At 47.9% G+C, this 16,309-nt stretch overlaps 2 protein-coding genes across 3 annotated transcripts in view; one reads left to right on the forward strand and one right to left on the reverse strand.

The window, feature by feature from the left end:
- Positions 1-1,006: 1,006 nt before the first annotated feature.
- Positions 1,007-16,309, reverse strand: part of LOC140377065 (uncharacterized) — a 224,078-nt gene continuing 208,775 nt past the window's right edge. The window contains exons 2-3 of one of the 2 annotated variants that reach the window (XM_072462348.1): positions 5,584-5,687; positions 1,007-3,344 (exon numbers count right to left, since the gene is read on the reverse strand). In XM_072462348.1, the coding sequence (XP_072318449.1) occupies positions 1,028-3,344; positions 5,584-5,678 (2,412 nt within the window). In that variant the 5' untranslated portion in view covers positions 5,679-5,687 and the 3' untranslated portion in view covers positions 1,007-1,027. Of the gene's footprint in view, positions 3,345-5,583; positions 5,772-16,309 lie in introns of those variants that run through there. The other variant, XM_072462349.1, reaches the window with a different exon arrangement.
- LOC140377479 (ras-related protein Rab-1A) overlaps positions 10,161-16,309 on the forward strand; it is a 13,689-nt gene continuing 7,540 nt past the window's right edge. Inside the window, exons 1-3 of the mRNA XM_072462906.1 lie at positions 10,161-10,358; positions 13,053-13,125; positions 15,968-16,063. Of these exons, the coding sequence (XP_072319007.1) occupies positions 10,345-10,358; positions 13,053-13,125; positions 15,968-16,063 (183 nt within the window). The 5' untranslated portion in view covers positions 10,161-10,344. The remainder of the gene's footprint in view (positions 10,359-13,052; positions 13,126-15,967; positions 16,064-16,309) is intronic.

The raw sequence follows: 16,309 nt of genomic DNA on the forward strand, positions 1-16,309 counted from the left end.
TCTCTACGCGTGCCTCAGCATGTGCGTCTGCAGAAACTGAACATCTGAAAGGTTTCTCTACGTGTGCCTCAGCATGTGCGTCTGCAGAAACTGAACATCTGAAAGGTTTCTCTACGCGTGCCTCAGCATGTGCGTCTGCAGAAACTGAACATCTGAAAGGTTTCTCTACGTGTGCCTCAGCATGTGCGTCTGCAGAAACTGAACATCTGAAAGGTTTCTCTACGTGTGCCTCAGCATGTGCGTCTGCAGAAACTGAACATCTGAAAGGTTTCTCTACGCGTGCCTCAGCATGTGCGTCTGCAGAAACTGAACATCTGAAAGGTTTCTCTACGTGTGCCTCAGCATGTGCGTCTGCAGAAACTGAACATCTGAAAGGTTTCTCTACGTGTGCCTCAGCATGTGCGTCTGCAGAAACTGAACATCTGAAAGGTTTCTCTTTGCGTGCCTCAGCATGTGCGTCTGCAGAATCTTAACATCTGAAAGGTTTCTCTACGCGTGCCTCAGCATGTGCGTCTGCAGAAACTGAATATCTGAAAGGTTTTTCTACGTGCCTCAGCATGTGAGTTTGCAGAAACTGAACATCTGAAAGGTTTCTCTACGCGTGCCTCAGCATGTGCGTCTGCAGAATCTGAACATCTGAAAGGTTTCTCTACGCGTGCTTCAGCATGTGCGTCTGCAGAAACTGAACATCTGAAAGGTTTTTCTACGTGTGCCTCAGCATGTGCGTCTGCAGAAACTGAACATCTGAAAGGTTTCTCTACGTGTGCCTCAGCATGTGCGTCTGCAGAAACTGAACATCTGAAAGGTTTCTCTACGTGTGCCTCAGCATGTGCGTCTGCAGAAACTGAACATCTGAAAGGTTTCTCTACGCGTGCCTCAGCATGTGCGTCTGCAGAATCTGAACATCTGAAAGGTTTCTCTACACGTGCCTCAGCATGTGCGTCTGCAGAAACTGAACATCTGAAAGGTTTCTCTACACGTGCCTCAGCATGTGCGTCTGCAGAAACTGAACATCTGAAAGGTTTCTCTACGTGTGCCTCAGCATGTGCGTCTGCAGAAGAGACTTGGCTCTAAACCTCTTCTCACACTGAGGACAGCCGTATGGTTTAATGTCCACCCGTCTCATAGTCCCGTCCTCCACATGAGTCTGCAGATGCTCATTCAGGTCTGAGTCGCTCACAAACTCCTCTTTACAAAGGGGACAAGTGCGATGAACCGCTCTCAGATGTTTGTTCACCTCACTTTTACCCATGAAACCTTTGTCACAAGCTGAACATTTGAAAGGTTTCTCTCCTGTGTGGACAAACATGTGCTTCCGCAGATGTGCCGTGTTTCTACACTCCATCTGACACTCAGAATATCTGTACTCTCGACTCAACACTGACGGGTTTAGAGTCCCGTCCTCTACGTGCGTCTTCAGATGTTCCTTCAGTTTCATTTTATCTGGAAAACTGAGCTCACAAACTGGACACATGAGATGTTTCATCCTCAGATGTTTGGAAAGATTACATTTTTCTGTGTAACTTCGTTCACAAACTGAACATTTGTGCAGTATTTTTTCGGCGTGACTCAACATGTGTTTGTTCAGGTTTGATTTCATGGTGAACTTCTTCCCACACTCGCGACACGCGTGTGGCTTTTCTCCCGTGTGCAGTAACTTGTGCCCCCAAAGCCCCGCCTTCGACTTAAAGCTCCTCCCACACTCTGAGCAGCTGAAAGGCTTCTCATCTGAGTGAACCGTCATGTGTCTCTTCAGACAGACCTTTAGTGTGAACCTCTTCCCACACTCGGGACATTTATGTGGCTTTGTACCCGAGTGCATCACCATGTGCTCCTGGAACTGGGACTTATTCAAAAACATCTTCCCACACTCTGAGCAGCTGAAAGGCTTCTCATCCGAGTGGATCAACATGTGCTTTTTGAACAGTGAGTGATGTGGAAAGCTCTTGCCGCACTCCGAGCAGCTGAAAGGCTTGTCCTCTGAGTGTAAGAGCATGTGGGAGTGTAAACTGCTGTTGAACTTGAACGTCTTCTCACAGACTGAACAGCTGCGTGGCATTTCGTCCGAGTGGACCAACATGTGCTTTTTTACGTAGTACTTTTTCCTGAACTTCATGCCACACTCTGGGCAGCTGTAGGGCTTCTCTCCAGAGTGACTCAACATGTGGTCCTGTAACTGGGACTTTTTTGTGTAGCTCCTCCCACACTCTGAGCAGACGTGCGGCCTCAGAATGGACCGGTCCAGAGTCCCGTCCTCGATGTGAGTCTTCAGATGTTCCGTCAGGTTGATCTTCTCTGGAAAGCAGAGCTCACACTCTGGACACATGTGATGTCCAGTTCTCAGATGCTTTCGGAGACCGTCTTTTTCTAGAAAACTTTTCTCACACTCTGGACATTTGTGGCGCTTCTCCCCCGAGTGACGGAAAACGTGTCGCTTTAGATCATACGGATTTGTGAATGTCGTTACACACTCTGGACATTTGTGGCGCTTCTCCCCCGAGTGACGGAACACGTGTCGTTTTAACACACATTTCTTTTTAAATGTCATTCCACACTCTGGACATTGATGTGTCTTCTGTCCCGAGTGACTCTCGTCCTCCACGTGAGTCTTCAGATGTTCCTTCAGATTCACGTTGTCTGGAAAATAGGCCTCACACACTCGGCACATGTGATGTTGACTTCTAAGATGTTTTATTAAAGTCACTTTCTTACTAAAAGTATTTTCACAGACGGAACATTGATATGGACCGTTTCCTATGTGAGCGAAACTGTGTTGCCTTAATAATGACTTCCACTTGAACTTCTTCCCACACTCGCGACACTCGTGTGGCTTTTCTTCCGTGTGCAGTAACTCGTGCCCCCAAAGCCCCGCCTTCGACTTAAAGCTCCTCCCACACTCTGAGCAGCTGAAAGGCTTCTCCCCTGAGTGAACCGTCATGTGTCTCTTTAGACACTGACTTCTTATAAAGCTCTTGCCACACTCTGAGCAGCTGTATGGTCTTTGGCCTGAGCAGCTGTATGGTGTGTGGTCAGGAGGAACCATGGCGTAGCTCCTCTTGCTGTGGGCCTGTTGTTGACTATAGTCTTCTGAGTGCTCGGTGTCTTCAGAGCTGTCAGTGTGCTCCTCACTATCTGAGTGGAACTGTGTGAGTGGATCTGAGCTGCAGCCTGCTTCTGTCACATTAGTTTCCTCTCTGTCCTCCTCAGTTGCTCTTTGATGAAGCACAGAGGACTTGTCTTCATCCTCTTCACTTTTCACACTGACCATGTGAAGAGGAAACTCTTGCGGCTCCTGCTTGATGCACAGCTCTGGCTCCTCCTCTTTCAGGTGGGCGGGCTCCACACTGGACAAACAACAACAGCGTTATTGTCAGTGGAGATGCACGAGTGTAATAAAAGAGTGTAATAACAGCGTGAGCCATAAGTGTAATAACAGCGTGAGCCATAAGTGTAATAACAGTGTGAGCCATAAGTGTAATAACAGCGTGAGCCATAAGTGTAATAACAGCGTGAGCCATAAGTGTAATAACAGTGTGAGCCATAAGTGTAATAACAGTGTGAGCCATAAGTGTAATAACAGCGTGAGCCATAAGTGTAATAACAGTGTGAGCCATAAGTGTAATAACAGTGTGAGCCATAAGTGTAATAACAGCGTGCGCCATAAGTGTAATAACAGCGTGAGCCATAAGTGTAATAACAGTGTGAGCCATGAGTGTAATAACAGCGTGAGCCATAAGTGTAATAACAGCGTGAGCCATAAGTGTAATAACAGCGTGAGCCATAAGTGTAATAACAGTGTGAGCCATAAGTGTAATAACAGCGTGAGCCATAAGTGTAATAACAGCGTGAGCCATAAGTGTAATAACAGCGTGAGCCATAAGTGTAATAACAGTGTGAGTCATAAGTGTAATAACAGCGTGAGCCATAAGTGTAATAACAGTGTGAGCCATAAGTGTAATAACAGCGTGAGCCATAAGTGTAATAACAGCGTGAGCCATAAGTGTAATAACAGTGTGAGTCATAAGTGTAATAACAGTGTGAGCCATAAGTGTAATAACAGTGTGAGCCATAAGTGTAATAACAGTGTGAGCCATAAGTGTAATAACAGTGTGAGCCATAAGTGTAATAACAGCGTGAGCCATAAGTGTAATAACAGCGTGAGCCATAAGTGTAATAACAGCGTGAGCCATAAGTGTAATAACAGCGTGCGCCATAAGTGTAATAACAGCGTGAGCCATAAGTGTAATAACAGTGTGAGTCATAAGTGTAATAACAGTGTGAGCCATAAGTGTAATAACAGTGTGAGCCATAAGTGTAATAACAGTGTGAGCCATAAGTGTAATAACAGTGTGAGCCATAAGTGTAATAACAGCGTGAGCCATAAGTGTAATAACAGCGTGAGCCATAAGTGTAATAACAGCGTGAGCCATAAGTGTAATAACAGTGTGAGCCATAAGTGTAATAACAGCGTGCGCCATAAGTGTAATAACAGCGTGAGCCATAAGTGTAATAACAGTGTGAGCCATAAGTGTAATAACAGCGTGAGCCATAAGTGTAATAACAGCGTGAGTCATAAGTGTAATAACAGCGTGAGTCATAAGTGTAATAACAGCGTGAGCCATAAGTGTAATAACAGTGTGAGCCATAAGTGTAATAACAGTGTGAGTCATAAGTGTAATAACAGTGTGAGTCATAAGTGTAATAACAGTGTGAGCCATAAGTGTAATAACAGTGTGAGCCATAAGTGTAATAACAGTGTGAGCCATAAGTGTAATAACAGCGTGAGCCATAAGTGTAATAACAGTGTGAGCCATAAGTGTAATAACAGCGTGAGCCATAAGTGTAATAACAGTGTGAGCCATAAGTGTAATAACAGTGTGAGCCATAAGTGTAATAACAGTGTGAGCCATAAGTGTAATAACAGCGTGAGCCATAAGTGTAATAACAGTGTGAGCCATAAGTGTAATAACAGTGTGAGCCATAAGTGTAATAACAGCGTGAGCCATAAGTGTAATAACAGCGTGAGCCATAAGTGTAATAACAGTGTGAGCCATAAGTGTAATAACAGCGTGAGCCATAAGTGTAATAACATTCTATTTTGTCCACATCTGATCACAGGAAGTGCCTGATCTGCTGTACTTCAAAATAAAGCTGTAACTCACTTACTTCCTGTCAAATGAATCATCGTGGAAAGAATCAGACTCAGTTTGTTCTCCAAAGGCACAAAAGCCAAACAATCAGCGATCGTCCTGAAACTCATAGATTTAATCTATATTTAATGTAGAATTAATATATTTTTAATATAGATTTAATATAGATTTAATATAGATTTAATATATATTTAATATATATTTAATATAGATTTAACTAAGACAATCTGGTTTCTACTTATAATAGAGTCAAACACACTTCAGAGTCCAAAGGCTCCTGAGGCTCCTGAGGGCCAGAGACAGCTTCAGCTTGAAATGGGACTCATTTTTCTGGCGTTTTAAGAGAAATTGGCCCCTGAACTTAAGGAGTTTAAAGCACAGTGTTTGTGGACAGAGTCACGCAGTGGGTCATCACAGAGATAAAGACACTTACGCGTCACTGTGTGTGTCCTCCGCGGGCCCCCAGGAGCCACAGGGGCCCCGGGGCTCCCACAGCTCCGTCTCCTCCTTCAGCTTCACTTCTGCCATGTCTCACTGCTCTGTCCCCGGGGCTGTTTGTCTCACACTGAGCTTCAGTAGCTTCAGTAGCTCTGTTAGCTTCAGTAGCTCTGTTAGCTTCGTTAGCGTCGGAGCTAATCACAAAGGGAGATAGGACTCGTCTTCTTCTGGGTTTGTTTTGTTGGCGCTTCCTCTTCACACGTTCCGTCCTGCTGTGAGATAGAGCTGAGTGCTGCCTCTGTTGGTTGAAGTGAGAAACTGCAGCCAAAACATAAACTGACCTTAAACACGTGTCTTTTCTTGTCCCATTGAATCCAGAGACAGGCTCCTCCCACAGAGACACGCTCCTCCCACAGAGACACGCTCCTCCCACAGACATGCTCCTCCCACAGAGACATGCTCCTCCCACAGAGACATGCTCCTCCCACAGAAATGCTCCTCCCACAGAGACATGCTCCTCCCACAGAAATGCTCCTCCCACAGAGACACGCTCCTCCCACAGACATGCTCCTCCCACAGAGACATGCTCCTCCCACAGAGACACGCTCCTCCCACAGAGACACGCTCCTCCCACAGACAAGCTCCTCCCACAGAGACATGCTCCTCCCACAGAGACACGCTCCTCCCACAGAGACACGCTCCTCCCACAGAGACAAGCTCCTCCCACAGAGACATGCTCCTCCCACAGAGACACGCTCCTCCCACAGACATGCTCCTCCCACAGAGACATGCTCCTCCCACAGAGACATGCTCCTCCCACAGAGACATGCTCCTCCCACAGAGACACGCTCCTCCCACAGAGACACGCTCCTCCCACAGAGACATGCTCCTCCCACAGAAATGCTCCTCCCACAGAGACAAGCTCCTCCCACAGAGACATGCTCCTCCCACAGAAATGCTCCTCCCACAGAGACATGCTCCTCCCACAGAGACACGCTCCTCCCACAGACATGCTCCTCCCACAGAGACATGCTCCTCCCACAGAGACACGCTCCTCCCACAGAGACACGCTCCTCCCACAGAGACACGCTCCTCCCACAGAGACAGGCTCCTCCCACAGAGACATGCTCCTCCCACCGAGACAAGCTCCTCCCACAGAGACACGCTCCTCCCACAGAGACAAGCTCCTCCCACAGAGACATGCTCCTCCCACAGAGACAAGCTCCTCCCACCGAGACACGCTCCTCCCACAGAGACAAGCTCCTCCCACAGAGACATGCTCCTCCCACCGAGACAAGCTCCTCCCACAGAGACAAGCTCCTCCCACAGAGACAAGCTCCTCCCACAGAGACATGCTCCTCCCACCGAGACACGCTCCTCCCACAGAGACAAGCTCCTCCCACAGAGACAGGCTCCTCCCACAGAGACAGGCTCCTCCCACAGAAACAAGCTCCTCCCACAGAGACAAGCTCCTCCCACAGAGACACGCTCCTCCCACAGAGACAGGCTCCTCCCACAGAGACAGGCTCCTCCCACAGAGATATGCTCCTCCCACCGAGACACGCTCCTCCCACAGAGACAAGCTCCTCCCAGAGAGACATGCTCCTCCCACCGAGACAAGCTCCTCCCACAGAGACAAGCTCCTCCCACAGAGACATGCTCCTCCCACCGAGACACGCTCCTCCCACAGAGACATGCTCCTCCCACAGAGACATGCTCCTCCCACAGAGACAAACTCCTCCCACCGAGACACGCTCCTCCCACAGAGACACGCTCCTCCCACAGAGACAAGCTCCTCCCACAGAGACATGCTCCTCCCACAGAGACAAGCTCCTCCCACCGAGACACGCTCCTCCCACAGAGACAAGCTCCTCCCACAGAGACATGCTCCTCCCACCGAGACACGCTCCTCCCACAGAGACAAGCTCCTCCCACAGAGACAAGCTCCTCCCACAGAGACAAGCTCCTCCCACAGAGACATGCTCCTCCCACCGAGACACGCTCCTCCCACAGAGACAAGCTCCTCCCACAGAGACAGGCTCCTCCCACAGAGACAGGCTCCTCCCACAGAAACAAGCTCCTCCCACAGAGACAAGCTCCTCCCACAGAGACACGCTCCTCCCACAGAGACAGGCTCCTCCCACAGAGACAGGCTCCTCCCACAGAGATATGCTCCTCCCACCGAGACACGCTCCTCCCACAGAGACAAGCTCCTCCCAGAGAGACATGCTCCTCCCACCGAGACAAGCTCCTCCCACAGAGACAAGCTCCTCCCACAGAGACATGCTCCTCCCACCGAGACACGCTCCTCCCACAGAGACATGCTCCTCCCACAGAGACATGCTCCTCCCACAGAGACAAACTCCTCCCACCGAGACACGCTCCTCCCACAGAGACAAGCTCCTCCCACAGAGACATGCTCCTCCCACCGAGACACGCTCCTCCCACCGAGACACGCTCCTCCCACAGAGACATGCTCCTCCCACAGAGAGAAGCTCCTCCCACAGAGACATGCTCCTCCCACAGAGAGAAGCTCCTCCCACAGAGACATGCTCCTCCCACAGAGAGAAGCTCCTCCCACAGAGACTAAATAAGATCTCCAAAATCCCCTCTAAAATTATTTTGTAGAAACATAAAGAATATAAATAGATGCTTTTCCTATCACATTAAAGTTTGAATATGATGCATTATGTGTATTGTTATCGGCCTTTAATCGTGTTCTTGAGTAACTTTGGTTTAGAATCTCATGTTTTAGAACTAGAAAATGAATTATTTGTAACAAACTAAATTACATTTGGATCTCTTCTGTTTCCCACGGGACAAATGTGCAATTCCCCCTTTCAGCCTTTAGATGGCGCCACCACTCACAGTTTAAGAAAGATGAAAGGTCCTTAAAACAAGACCGGCCCTGCATACAGAGACTTCCCCAGTGCCCTGTGGTCACACCAGTATCACAGTCACACGCGTGCCCTGTGGTCACGCCAGTATCACAGTCACACGCGTGCCCTGTGGTCACGCCAGTATCACAGTCACACGCGTGCCCTGTGGTCACGCCAGTATCACAGTCACACGCGTGCCCTGTGGTCACGTCAGTATCACAGTCACACGCGTGCCCTGTGGTCACGCCAGTATCACAATCACACGCGTGCCCTGTGGTCACGCCAGTATCACAGTCACACGCGTGCCCTGTGGTCACATCAGTATCACAGTCACACGCGTGCCCTGTGGTCACATCAGTATCACAGTCACACGCGTGCCCTGTGGTCACATCAGTATCACAGTCACACGCGTGCCCTGTGGTCACATCAGTATCACAGTCACACGCGTGCCCTGTGGTCACATCAGTATCACAGTCACACGCGTGCCCTGTGGTCACGCCAGTATCACAGTCACACGCGTGCCCTGTGGTCACGCCAGTATCACAGTCACACGTGTGCCCTGTGGTCACATCAGTATCACAGTCACACGTGTGCCCTGTGGTCACAGACTCAGACTCTGTCAGATTGATTCAACAGGTTTGTTGTGTAAACAGAGAATATTGGTTTGTATAGATTTTTGAATGAATTTTATGATCAGCCTGACCAGGTCTAAACCAGGTCTAAACCAGGTCTAAACCAGGACTAAACCAGGTCTAAACCAGGTCTAAACCAGGACTAAACCAGGTCTAAACCAGGACTAAACCAGGTCTAAACCAGGTCTAAACCAGGACTAAACCAGGTCTAAACCAGGACTAAACCAGGTCTAAACCAGGTCTAAACCAGGTCTAAACCAGGACTAAACCAGGTCTAAACCAGGTCTAAACCAGGTCTGAACCAGGTCTAAACCAGGTCTAAACCAGGACTAAACCAGGTCTAAACCAGGTCTAAACCAGGTCTAAACCAGGTCTAAACCAGGTCTAAACCAGATCCAAACCAGGTCTAAACCAGGTCCAAACCAGGTCCAAACCAGGTCCAAACCAGGACTAAACCAGGTCTAAACCAGGTCCGAACCAGGTCTAAACCAGGACTAAACCAGGTCTAAACCAGGTCTAAACCAGATCCAAACCAGGTCTAAACCAGGTCTAAACCAGATCCAAACCAGGTCTAAACCAGGTCTAAACCAGATCCAAACCAGGTCTAAACCAGGTCTAAACCAGATCCAAACCAGGTCTAAACCAAGTCTAAACCAGATCCAAACCAGGTCTAAACCAGGTCTAAACCAGGACTAAACCAGGTCTAAACCAGGTCTGAACCAGGTCTAAACCAGATCCAAACCAGGTCTAAACCAGGTCTAAACCAGATCCAAACCATGTCTAAACCAGGACTAAACCAGGTGTAAACCAGGTCCGAACCAGGACTAAACCAGGTCTAAACCAGGACTAAACCAGGACCAAACCAGGTCTAAACCAGGACTAAACCAGGTCTAAACCAGGACCAAACCAGGTCTAAACCAGGACTAAACCAGGTCTGAACCAGGTCTGGATCTGGTCCCTGGGCGCTGCTCTGAAGGATGCGCCTTACCCTAAACAGGGAGGGCATCTGACACACCCCAGTCCTGCTGAACTCCACTTCCCACGATGCATCTCTCTTCCTGTAGCCCTGACGCTGCTCACGCTCATATTTGTATCCGTCTCCCGTTCGCCCAGCGCCCGGCCTCGGCTCGAGAAAACCCCGGACAAAGCTCGTGTTTCCCCGCGTCAGCTCGAGCCCCGCAGCCTCCGCCATCTCCAGGCCCGACCGTGAGCCCCGCACCCGCAAACAGACGCACAAACTCCGCCATGAACCCCGAATAGTGAGTGTTTCCCGAGCCCATGCTAACGCTAGCCGCAGCTTTGTTAGCGGCTAAGTGCTATGCTACCGGATGCTAAGGGCTGTGGCAGAGCCGCGGATCTCCGTGACAACGCTTTAAAACACGCCGCATCACGGCGCATTTCACACGCGCACGTCACTGACAAACATACTTCACATATTCTTTATTTATGACGCGTATTTGTCATGAAAATAACAAAAAAACTTGCGTTAGCTCGTAGCCTGATGCTAGCAGAGCAGCGGCTCATCCTGGCTCCGGATCTTTATGAATTAAGTGACTTTTCTTTAATTTCTTGGTGTGAAAAGCGCGTTCGCGGCTCGTTCCAGGAGCCGCGCGTTTCGGTCGCGAAATGTGCGCGTTTTGCTCGTGATTCAGTGATGTTTTTGTAGTGGCGTAAACAGGAAGTGGATCTATACACACAAACTTACACACAAACTATTACTGTTACACACAAACTTACACACAAACTATTACTGTTACACACAAACTTACACACAAATTATAACTGTCACACACAAACTTACACACAAACTATAACTGTCACACACAAACTTACACACAAACTATTACTGTTACACACAAACTTACACACAAACTATTACTGTAACACACAAACTGTAACACACAAACTTACACACAAACTTACACACAAACTTACACACAAACTATTACTGTTATACACAAACTTACACACAAACTATAACTGTCACACACAAACTTACACACAAACTATTACTGTTACACACAAACTTACACACAAACTATTACTGTAACACACAAACTGTAACACACAAACTGTAACACAAACTATAACTGTTACACACAAACTATAACTGTTACACACAAACTTACACACAAACTATTACTGTTACACACAAACTGTAACACAAACTATAACTGTTACACACAAACTAACTGTTACACACAAACTTACACACAAACTATTACTGTTACACACAAACTGTAACACACAAACTTACACACAAACTATTACTGTTACACACAAACTTACACACACACTATTACTGTTACACACAAACTTACACACAAACTATAACTGTCACACACAAACTTACACACAAACTTACACACAAACTATTACTGTTACACACAAACTGTCACACACAAACTTACACACAAACTATAACTGTCACACACAAACTTGCACACAAACTTACACACAAACTATTACTGTTACACACAAACTGTCACACACAAACTTACACACAAACTATAACTGTCACACACAAACTTACACACAAACTTACACACAAACTATTACTGTTACACACAAACTGTCACACATAAACTTACACACAAACTGTCACACACAAACTTACACACAAACTTACACACAAACTGTCACTGTCACACACAAACTGTCACACACAAACTGTCACACATAAACTTACACACAAACTTACACACAAACTATTACTGTTACACACAAACTGTCACACATAAACTTACAAACTATTACTGTAACACACACACTGTCACTGTCACACACAAACTGTCACACACAAACTGTCACACATAAACTTACACACAAACTATTACTGTTACACACAAACTGTCACTGTCACACACAAACTGTCACACACAAACTGTCACACACAAACTGTCACTCACAGTCACACACAGTCACACACAAACTAACACACAAACTATTACTGTCACACACAAACTATTACTGTCACACACAAACTATTACTGTCACACACAAACTATTACTGTCACACACAAACTGTAACACACAAACTGTCACTGTCACACACAAACTGTCACTCACAGTCACACACAGTCACACATAAACTGTAACACACAAACTATTACTGTCACACACAAACTATTACTGTCACACACAAACTATTACTGTCACACACAAACTGTCACTCACAGTCACACACAGTCACACATAAACTGTAACACACAAACTATTACTGTCACACACAAACTATTACTGTCACACACAAACTATTACTGTCACACACAAACTGTAACACACAAACTGTCACTGTCACACACAAACTGTAACAATAACAGTGGAGGAGGTGCGTCGACTCCGCCCTTGGTGGGCTCCGCCTTTGGTTTGCTGGAGTGTTGACCGCCGGAGTGTTGACCGCCGGAGTGTTGACCGCCGGAGTGTGGACCGCCGGAGTGTTGACCGCCGGAGTGTGGACCGCCGGAGTGTTGACCGCCGGAGTGTGGACCGCCGGAGTGTTGACCGCCGGAGTGTGGACCGCCGGAGTGTGGACCGCCGGAGTGTGGACCGCCGGAGTGTGGACCGCCGGAGTGTGGACCGCCGGAGTGTGGACCGCCGGAGGGGGTGGGCAATTCATTTCCTCCGAGGGCCATATTGGATCCAGGCCTGTAGCGGAGCCCGCGATCACTGGTGTGAAAAACAATAAATCCCAAAAATTAAATATCAAATAAAATATAACTTTATATAGGCAAATATAGGCTATTGAACCTATTATTAATTCATTTCATGTCATATTTATTAAGGACACAAGTGCAGACAGATGCCTGAGGGCAAAAAAAACAACCAAAAAACATTTTTAATATTACTTGGACAAGCTTGGCGGGCCGGATTGAAAGGCCCGGCGGGCCGGATGTGGCCCGCGGGCCGTAGTTTGCCCAGCCCTGATCTAAATGAACTCGTTTGTGTTTCAGTGATTATTTATTCAAGCTGCTGCTCATCGGAGACTCTGGAGTGGGAAAGTCCTGCCTCCTGCTGCGCTTCGCCGTGAGTCTGGCACCATCAACACCAAACCGTCAACACCAAACCACCAACACCACACCATCAACACCACACCATCAACACCACACCATCAACACCACACCATCAACACCAAACCATCAACACCAAGCCACCAACACAACACCATCAACACCACACCATCAACACCACACCATCAACACCACACCATCAACACCACACCATCAACACCACACCACCAACACCACACCATCAACACCAAACCACCAACACCAAACCACCAACACACCATCAACACCACAGCATCAACACCACACCGTCAACACCAAACCACCAACACCACACCATCAACACCACACCATCAACACCAAACCACCAACACAACACCATCAACACCACAGCATCAACACCACACCGTCAACACCACACCATCAACACCACACCATCAACACCACACCATCAACACCACACCATCAACACCACACCATCAACACCACACCACCAACACCAAACCACCAACACCACACCATCAACACCACACCACCAACACCACACCACCAACACCAAACCACCAACACCTCAACACCACACCACCAACACCACACCATCAACACCACACCACCAACACCAAGCCACCAACACCAAACCACCAACACCAAACCATCAACACCAAGCCACCAACACAACACCATCAACACCACACCATCAACACCACACCATCAACACCACACCATCAACACCATCAACACCACACCATCAACACCACACCATCAACACCACACCATCAACACCACACCACCAACACCAAACCACCAACACCAAACCACACCACCAACACCAAACCACCAACACCAAACCACCAACACCAAACCACCAACACCAAACCACCAACACCAAGCCACCAACACAACACCATCAACACCACACCATCAACACCAAACCACCAACACCAAACCACCAACACCAAACCATCAACACCAAGCCACCAACACAACACCATCAACACCAAACCACCAACACCAAACCACCAACACCAAACCACCAACACCAAACCACCAACACCAAACCACCAACACCATCAACACCACCGACACCAAACCACCACCGACACCAAACCACCACCGACACCAAACCATCGACACCAAACCACCGACACCAAGCCACCGACACCAAGCCACCGACACCAAACCATCGACACCAAACCACCGACACCACACCACCAAACCATCGACACCAAGCCACCGACACCACACCACCAAACCATCGACACCAAGCCACCGACACCAAGCCACCGACACCAAGCCACCGACACCAAGCCACCGACACCAAACCATCGACACCAAACCATCGACACCAAACCATCGACACCAAACCATCAACACCAAGCCATCAACACCAAGCCACCAACACCAAGCCACCTACACCAAGCCACCAACACCACACAATCAACACCACACCATCAACACCACACCATCAACACCACACCACCAACACCGAACAGTGTGAAGTATAAACCATGAACAGTGTGAAGTATAAACCATGAACAGTGAAGTATAAACCATGAACAGTGTGAAGTATAAACCATGAACAGTGAAGTATAAACCATGAACAGTGAAGTATAAACCATGAACAGTGTGAAGTATAAACCATGAACAGTGAAGTATAAACCATGAACAGTGAAGTATAAGCCATGAACAGTGAAGTATAAACCATGAACAGTGTGAAGTATAAACCATGAACAGTGAAGTATAAACCATGAACAGTGAAGTATAAGCCATGAACAGTGAAGTATAAACCATGAACAGTGTGAAGTATAAGCCATGAACAGTGAAGTATAAGCCATGAACAGTGAAGTATAAACCATGAACAGTGAAGTATAAACCATGAACAGTGTGAAGTATAAACCATGAACAGTGTGAAGTATAAACCATGAACAGTGTGAAGTATAAACCATGAACAGTGAAGTATAAACCATGAACAGTGTGAAGTATAAACCATGAACAGTGAAGTATAAACCATGAACAGTGTGAAGTATAAACCATGAACAGTGAAGTATAAACCATGAACAGTGACATAACGTACAGGACGGCAGACGTAAAGTGCAGTTGGCGTTGGAGACAAAGGGTTTTACTGGTTGTAAATAAGAGTCAGTTTTGTGTCTCGTGTCTCGTCCCGCTCTTGCATCTCTCTCTCTCTCTCTCTCTGCGCGTCGCTCGCTCTGTTGCTGGTGTTACTACGACAACGTTCACAAACAAACCAAACCCCATATTTATTGTGTATTGACCTTTATTTAATCAGGAACGTCCCACTGAGATGAAGCTTTTCCAGGGGAGGAGCCTATTCTACACGTTCTAGTGGGAGGAGCCTATTATACACTTTCTAGTGGGAGGAGCCTCTTGTACACGTTCTAGTGGGAGGAGCCGATTGTACACGTTCTAGTGGGAGGAGCCTATTCTACACGTTCTAGTGGGAGGAGCCTATTGTACACGTTCTAGTGGGAGGAGCCTATTGTACACGTTCTAGTGGGAGGAGCCTATTGTACACGTTCTAGTGGGAGGAGCCTTATTGTACATGTTTTAGTGGGAGGAGCCTTATTGTACATGTTTTAGTGGGAGGAGCCTTATTGTACATGTTTTAGTGGGCGGAGCCTCTTGATTGTATTGTGTTTCGCGAGCGAATGCTAACAGCTCATGCTAACCGCTGTAGGTAAGTGTTAGCATTAGCCTTGTGGGTGTGGTTTCATTTCAATAATCAGATGTTCAGTTTGAACATTAAAGTCCTGATTGTTGAATGTCTTCTACTCGATGGTCCATCGAGACAAAGTCCTGCTCTTTGACATTTGTGACTCAGTTGATTCTTCCGTTTCCAGGACGACACGTACACAGAGAGTTACATCAGCACCATCGGCGTCGACTTCAAGATCCGGACCATCGAACTGGACGGAAAAACCATCAAACTGCAGATCGTAAGTCCTGGTCCGGGTCCTGGTCCCGGTCCTGGTCCTGGTCCGGGTCCTGGTCCCGGTCCTGGTCCTGGTCCGGGTCCTGGTCCCGGTCCTGGTCCGGGTCCTGGTCCCGGTCCTGGTCCGGGTCCTGGTCCGGGTCCGGGTCCTGGTCCTGACTCTGGTCCTGGTCCCGGTCCCGGTCCCGGTCCTGGTCCCGGTCCGGGTCCTGGTCCGGGTCCTGGTCCTGACTCTGGTCCTGGTCCTGGT

The sequence above is a fragment of the Eucyclogobius newberryi genome, unplaced genomic scaffold, assembly GCF_026437365.1.
Source record: "Eucyclogobius newberryi isolate DKJ021-1_F unplaced genomic scaffold, fEucNew1.0.hap1 SCAF_4, whole genome shotgun sequence".
Classification (NCBI taxonomy): Eukaryota; Metazoa; Chordata; class Actinopteri; order Gobiiformes; family Gobiidae; genus Eucyclogobius; species Eucyclogobius newberryi.